This window comes from Oncorhynchus masou, chromosome 25, assembly GCF_036934945.1.
Source record: "Oncorhynchus masou masou isolate Uvic2021 chromosome 25, UVic_Omas_1.1, whole genome shotgun sequence".
NCBI classification, from domain to species: Eukaryota; Metazoa; Chordata; class Actinopteri; order Salmoniformes; family Salmonidae; genus Oncorhynchus; species Oncorhynchus masou.
In genome coordinates, this window is record NC_088236.1 from 26,952,337 (window position 1) to 26,960,350 (window position 8,014).

Genomic DNA, 8,014 nt, shown 5'->3' on the forward strand with positions numbered 1-8,014 from the left:
TAGCATAGCTAGAAGGAATTATCAGATACTAACTAACGGTAGCTAGCTGGGACTTTTTGTAGTTTTACTAGTTAACTAAATTGTTTTCCTCTGTGGATTTGATCTTACGGCCGAGAGAATGGAGGATACCGACGATGACGTGCCCCTCATCCTGACCTGGGATGATGCGAACAGCGGTCTGTTGAGTGAGGAGACAGAGAGGGGAGACGAGAGTAAGTTTTTGTTGACATCCCCATTTTACTGCGTAGGTAGCTAGCAAGGATAGCTGACCCATCTAGCTTGATAACAAGAGTGGCTGCAGCCAATGACATTGAAATTGCATTTAACACAGCCTCTTCATAATGGGTATCATACTTTTTAGGTTTTGTCTTTGATCGGTTTGTAATTTTTGTGGAGTCATCATAATGATGCTCATTAGCCAATTTGCGTACTTTTCCGTTAGGCCATCTAATTCTATTCTATTCTTTCTAATGTTCCGCATAGATCAGATTAGGCCTGCAGAAAAAACGTGAGTTTATTGTCTTGGTGACCTGCCCTTTTTGGGGTTTGTTTGTTGTTTATTGACATAGATAACTCCACTATCATGATGACTCAATAAGTGTTTACAAATGTCCTGAACTTTCTGAACTTCAAGGACTTTTTATTACTTAATTATTCTTTGTTTACTGGTCTAGTAGTTTATGATGAGTAGGTTATGAGTGAATTGGGTACTATGGAAGTCTGTTTTTAAATTACTCAAACTAGAAAGAACAGCTTTTAGGAATTCATGTTAAGATTTTATGCATTTCTCTAAGTGGGACAATAAAAAAAGCCTATATAATCTGTTCAAAAGATGTATCAATTGATCACGTGATACTTTTTCTTATGACCACACCAAACAATTTCTGCAAAGAACCACTGCCAAATGAATCCAATGTGGAAAAATGAATGAACAAAGGAGTACAGAAACAAATGTATCTTCTACTTTAACAGGTACTGTAGTTGAAGATAAGAGGGTGTAACCCTTCCATAAAGACTCACCAGAGGGGCAGCTCCTCTGCAGGCTGACGTTAGGGTTTGGCGGAGGGAGGTTTTGTTGTTAGCGGGTATGGTAGTTGGGGAGCGCTGGCTCACTGCTCTTTCGCTTTAAATTAAAAGAAAGAGGTCTCCCCATAACCCAGAGATCACGTGTGTGTCGTGTGTCTCCACTTCAGTAATCCTGTAGCCTTTGTACCTCTCACACACTGCAAACTGCCTCTCACATACATGCTGGAAACTGCAGCCTCAGCAGAGAAGCAGATACCTCTGTGAGTGGCCCCCTGCACCACGCTGCCCCCTCCCTAAGCACACGCAGGGCAGTGTGTGTCTTTCTAAGCCCCCCTGGCCCTGTGTGTGTGTGTGTGTCAGCTCTCGGTTTCCCCTCCTTTGGAAGTGGACAGGAAAAGTACGGGTGTTTTTCCAGGATATCTGGAGCGGGCAGAGCAGTGACTTCCCTGAGGCCTGGGAGAAGAAGGGGAGGCAAAGATTGTTCCACAGGTGGTGGAGAGCAGGACCCAGCAAAGGAAGGCCTGCTCTAAAACAGTCTGGAGCAGACCTTCACTCAGACTCTGGCGCACGACAGCACATGATTCAGCTGCTGACTTTGTTCTTGTGATTTAGGCCGCTTGGAGGAGCCACCATGGAGGAAAGAGGATTTCTGTAATATTTTCCTGTTAGCCCGGAGGACTGACCAGGACTGCCCTGTGTGTGTTTGTATGGGCCTGGGGATCCATAGGCAGTGAGTTGTTGACAGGAGCTCCAACATTTTATTTTGTCTGAAAAACAAATGAGTGGCTCGGACTTTACCCACAGACACAGTGCTGTCAGGACAACAGCAGATTCTAGGCCACTTCAGAGGCCTGAGAGAACAGGAGCCTCACCTAGGATTATCACTAAACTGGAGTCTGATCTCTACACAGCAGCAGACTGAGCTCAGAACACGCTAATGTCAGAGCACCAGCAGAGGCCTCCATGTGCAGGATCCGGCTGACTGATTGACTGGCACTCAGATCCAGTGATCACAGATGTCTGTCTGTAATTCCTAAGGAGTGGACGGAGACGCATCTACTAAGATTTTATTTTTACTGCTTGATTTTATGAGGAACTTTTAAAATCTGTTTATAGATAAGTCTTTTAATGGTCAGTGGTGAACTGGATGTATATTATCTTTAGCAAGTATGACTTAGTTGGATTAAAAGATGAGTTGGGTTGATTTAAAGATTATATCTATCATGGTGTCAGAGACTGAAGTCATTGTAAGTACTTAGGGTAAGTTGAAGACCATAGCTTAGTTTCCCCTCAGCCTGCTAAGGCTCTATACAGCCAGACCAGACATCACACTGATCTAACTAGGATGTTCTTCATTCTCAGTCTGGTGTCTCTCACCATCAGGAGGTGACCTCACTTCCTGTCTAGAACTTGAAGGACATGCAGTAGCATGTTAGCCCCTGAGTGTCCTTGGAGGTGTGTGAACGCTGGACCTGTGGACTGTGAATGACACACACACACACACACACACACACGTTCAATAGGGGACCACGTTCAAACACACATACCTGAACAAACACTCACAGTCCTGGACCACTGGAGGCCATTAGAGACATGGAGTGTTCGTCCGTGCTGGTGGAGACTGCTGGTATCCATGACAACAGTGTAGAGTTGACCCTGGAGCAGAGTCCAGCCCTCATCTCCTCATTCTGCAACGAGCTAGACTGCATGGGTGGGTGTGTGTGTCTGTGTACACTTCACTATACTTGTGAGTACCAGAAGCCCTCACAAGAATACTAAATCAACTCAAATTCAGTGAAGTGAGGACATTTTGCCAGTTCCCACTTGGCTATTCTAGGTTAGCGTTAGGGAAAATAGGATTTTCAATGGGAATCAATTCTTAGTCTCCGAAAAGTATGTGTGGGGGGAATATGTTGTGAAAATGCAGTACAGTGAACGAAACCACTAAATGACTCTGTCAGGTTTTGGAGGCTCTTTACAAATTTGTATTAATGTTGTTTTTTTCTACTGTGTAGATGGAGGAGGGGGGTATGACATCGTGAATAACCAGGTGATACCAACACCGGGGCCACCACCAAACTACAGATCACACAATGCCTCACTTCAACAAAGCTGGGAGATGAACTACCAGGAAGCAGCAATCTATCTACAGGTACCCCCCCACGCACACACATGGTAGTTACTTGGTATTTACTTACATTTTGATAGTAATGATTAGCTACATTATAATATTACGGCGTAGTTATACACGCACTGGACAGTTTATTAGATACACACATCTTGTACCGGGAACCCCCTTTGCCTCCAGAACAGCCCAAGTTCTTTGGGGCATAATATGTACAGTACCAGTCAAAATTTGGACACACCTACTCATTCTAACGTTTTTCATTATTTATACTATTTTCTACGTTGTAGAATAATAGTGAAGACATAAAAACTATTAAATAACACATGGAATCATATGGTAACCAAAAAAGTGTTAAACAAATGAAAATATATTTTAGAACTTTGAAAGTTTCTACAAGTGCAGTTGCAAAAACCATCAAGCGCTATGATGAAACTGGCTCTCATGAGGACCGCCACAGGAAAGGAAAAACCAGAGATGCCTCTGCTGCAGAGGATAAGTTCATTACGGATACCAGCCTCAGAAATTGCAGCCCAAATAAATGCTTCAGAGAGCAAATAACAGACATATCTCAACATCAACTGTTTAGAGGAGACTGCATGAATCAAGCCTTCATGGTCGAAATGCTGCAAAGAAACCACGACGAAAGGACACCAATAAGAAGAGGAGACTTGCTTGGGCCAAGAAACACGAGCAATGGACATTAGACCGGTGGAAATCTGTCCTTTGGTCTGATGAGTTCAAATTTGAGATTTTTGGTTCCAACTGCCGTGTCTTTGTGAGACGCAGAGTAGGTGAACGTATGATCTCTACATGTTTAGTTCCTACTGTGAAGCATGGAGGAGGAGGAGTGGTGCGGGGGTGCATGGCTGGTGACGCTGTAAGTGATTTATTTAGAATTCAAGGCACACTTAACCAGCATGGCTACCACAGCATTCTGCAGCGATACTCCTTCCCATTTGGTTTGCGCTTAGTGGGACTATCATTTGTTTTTCAACAGGACAATGACCCAACACACCTCCAGGCTGTGTAAGTGCTATTTGACCAAGAAGGAGAGTGATGGAGTGCTGCATAAAATGACCTGGCCTCCACAATCACCCGACCTCAACCCAATTGAGATGGTTTGGGATGAGTTGGACCGCAGAGTGAAGGAAAAGCAGCCAACTGTAATGATGTGCGCTGAGAGTCAGGAAGCAAATTCAGGGAGTGAGTGTTTTTAATAAATAAACACAACATAATACAAAAATAAGAAACACGAACAACGCACAGAACAGAAACAATAACGCCTGGGGAAAGAACCAAAGGGAGTGACATATATTTGGTGAGGGTAATCAGGAAAGTGGAGTCCAGGTGAGTCTGACGCACAGGTGCACGTAACGATGGTGACAGGTGTGCGCCATAACGAGCAGCCTGGTGACCTCGAGGCCGGAGAGGGAGAACACGTGACACCAACAAGTGCTCAGCATATGTGGGAACTCCTTCAAGACTGTTGGAAAAGCATTCAAGGAGAAGTTGGTTGAGAGAATGCCAAGAGTGTGCAAAACTCTCAAGGCAAAGGGTGGCTACTTTGAAGAATCTCAAATACATTTTATATTTAGATTTAACACTTTTTTGTTTACTTCATGAATCCATGTGTTATTTCATAGTTTTGACGTAGAACATTGTACAAATAAAGAAAAACCCTTGAATGAGTAGGTGTGTCCAAAAGTTTGACTGGTACTGTACATGTAGGTAGAGGTAAAGTGACTATGCATGGATAATAAACAGAGTAGCAGCAGTGTAAAAATGAGGGTGGGGAAGAAATGCAAATAGTTCGGGTAGCCATTTGATTAGCTGTTCAGGAGTCTTATGGCTTGGGGGTTGAAGCTGTTAAGAAGCCTTTTGGACCTAGACTTGGCACTCCAGAACTGCTGGCCGTGCGGAAGCAGAGAGAACATTCTATGACAAGGGTGGCTGGAGTCTTTGGCAATTGTTTGGGGCCTTCCTCTGACACTGCCTGGTATAGAGGTCCTGGATGGCAGGAAGCTTTGCCCCAGTGATGTACTGGGCTGTACACACTACCCTCTGTAGTGCCTTGGGTCGGAGGCTGAGCAGTTGCCATACCAGGTGGTGATGCAACCAGTCAGGATGCTCTCGATGGTGCAGCTGTATAACGTTTTGAGGACCCATACCAAATCTTTTCAGTCTCCTGAGGGGGAATAGGTGTTGTCGTGCTTTCTTCACAACTGTCGTGGTGTGTTTGGACCATGATAGTTTGTTTTATGATGTGGACACCAAGGAACTTGAAGCTCTCAACCTACTCCATTACAACCCTGTCGATGAGAAAGGGGGCGTGCTCAGTCCTCCTTTTCCTGTAGTCCACAATAATCTCCTTTGTTTCGATCCCATTGAGGGAGAGGTTGTTATCCTGGTACCACACTGCCAGGTCTCTGACCTCCTCCCTATAGGCTCTCTCATCGTTATTGGTGATCAGGCTGTTGTCTCGTCGGCAAACTTAAGGATGGTGTTGGCGTTGTGCTTGGTCATGGGTGAACAGGGAGACAGGAGGGGACTGAGCATGCAGCCCTGAGGGACCCCGTGTTGAGGATCAACGTGGCAAATCTGTTACCTACCCTTACCACCTGGGGGCGGCCTGTCAGGAGGTCCAGGATCCAGTTGCAGAGGGAGGTGTTTCGTCCCAGGGTCCTTAGCTTAGTGATGAGCTTTGAGGGCACTATGTTGTTGAACGCTGAGCTCTAGTCAAGGAATAGCATTCTCACGTAAGTGTTCTTTTTGTCCAGGTGGGAAAGTGTAGTGTGGAGTGCAAAAGAGAGTGCATCATCTCTGGATCTATTGAGGCGGTACGCAAAATGGAGTTGGTATAAGGGGACAACAAGCGGATAAATAGACCAAATTATTAGGGCGGGGCACATGGGCTACTAACATCTTACTACACAACATACACTTAGTATTACTTTCTTAGCTACAGTATATTTATCTCCCTTTCATATTACATCATTTATGCAGCAGCATACAATACATTTTGGACCCCCCTTGTTGTGCTGTGCTCACTTAAACAGGAAGGTGGTGCGGCAGTCTTTTTCATGGGCAAATTTTGTCATCAGTCTGTCATTCTCTGGATTTATGGTGCTTTCAAAACAACTGGGAACAAATCATGATGACTTTATTGATCTTCAGGTCGTAGCTCTAGGAAGAGGCCGGATTTACAATTCAGAGTTGGATGACCGTTCAAAACGTATTTTCCCTGTCAGAGCTTGTTTATTCCTGACTTCCAAGTTGTCTTGAGTAGGGATGCACCGATATGACATTTCTGGCCGATACCAATATTTTGGGAGTCCCATAGGGCGGCACACAATTGGCCCAGTGTCGTCCGGGGTAGGCCGTCATTGTAAATAGGAATTTGTTCTTAACTGACTTGCCTAGTGAAATAAAGGTTACACATGCACACCACACTGACCAACAAGTTATTTAGTTGGCATATCCGTATGTCCCCATTACCAGTAAAACATTATCAAAACCTATTTCTTTCACTTACTTGCTGTGCTGTTTCGTTGTTCATTTGTTCAGTCGTTTCATTCAACCAGGATTTCATCATACATGTCAAGCAGTGAAGTTTCAGCTCTGTCGGTCCGTGGGTCCTCTTCTTCAGTGCGCACTCACTGTCCGTTTCCATCTTGTCCAGCTGTGTCTGTAACACTTCACGTAAACCCTGTTTCTTGTCTGCATCGAAGTAGCGGTCCCTGTACCTAGCATCAAGCATGGTGGCGACACAGTATAGAGGCTCAGAGAGAATGCCACCGACTCGCTTGTTCACAGCCTTGTGTACTTTTGTAAGTTTTAACCCCACGGACTGTCAGCAATTTTGTTTCGCAGGTGTTTCAATGCCATGACAGAGGGTATCACGTCTGCTACAGAGGGTATCACGTCTGCTGCAGACGCAGTTGATTAGCTTTTTCTCTATTCAGTTTGCAAGTTTCAAACATGTTCTCAAATGCTATTGAAATGGCAGCAGTGATATGAGAACCAACACATTCTTGAGCATGCAATACGGCTTTCCTCAGTATGAAATCCTCGTCAACTCACTGTGCTGTCAGACCGCATGCTCATGGGGCTGACATCGCTGGTCCAAATGTCAGTTGTGACGGCCATGGCAAGTAGCATAATGAATTCCATTATCTTGGCGTTAATAGATTTTGTTCCGAGTTGTTTTGAGCGCGGCACAAATCCTGCTTCATTGACAGCATGGCCAATGTTGAATATTTATCATCTTAAACTTGGAAAAGAGACCCTTAATCCCAGATTTGGGACCACACAGCACTCCACTGAATAGCAGGCTAGTGATTGCTTTGCAATGCTTGCCGTTAACGTTAGCCGCTGTCGATGATTCCTTCCAAACCACTCATTGTTGAATTTGCGATTTCCAACTTGTTGAGTAATGTTTATGTCCAATGTCAGATGAGCACCGATACATTTTATCCATAATTTCTCTTTATTATTTCTCTTTTTAGATTAAAATGGATTTGCTCGTAGATTGTCGACATGATTCATGATGATGACTGCTGGCTAAGATTTTGAAAGTATGATCAGTCCAATCAAAGCTACTGTAGATGTAAAATCACATTATATTATTTTATCTGTGGGCAATGACCTTGAGCCTTCTTGGATGGGCACTTCTAATGTAACTCTATGGCAGCACCCAAGGGGCTAGAATTTTCCAGCTCTCCCCTTAGACTTGGCGGTGAGCAAGTGTCCCCCCTTGACTGATAGAACACTGAGCCAATCACGGTGCAATGCTCCATATTTTCTGCTGGTTTCACTGAGCTAGGCTGAAATGCCTGCATTTTGGAGCTGCCTTACTGAAGA

At 44.5% G+C, this 8,014-nt stretch overlaps 1 protein-coding gene across 2 annotated transcripts in view; it reads left to right on the forward strand.

Moving 5' to 3' along the window:
• The first annotated feature begins 118 nt into the window (after positions 1–118).
• The window catches only part of tpcn1 (two pore segment channel 1), a 27,384-nt gene continuing 19,488 nt past the window's right edge, over positions 119–8,014 (forward strand). Inside the window, exons 1-2 of one of the 2 annotated variants that reach the window (XM_064937097.1) lie at positions 119–212; positions 3,042–3,178. In XM_064937097.1, coding sequence (XP_064793169.1) covers positions 119–212; positions 3,042–3,178 — 231 coding nt within the window. Of the gene's footprint in view, positions 213–2,534; positions 2,738–3,041; positions 3,179–8,014 lie in introns of those variants that run through there. The other variant, XM_064937095.1, reaches the window with a different exon arrangement.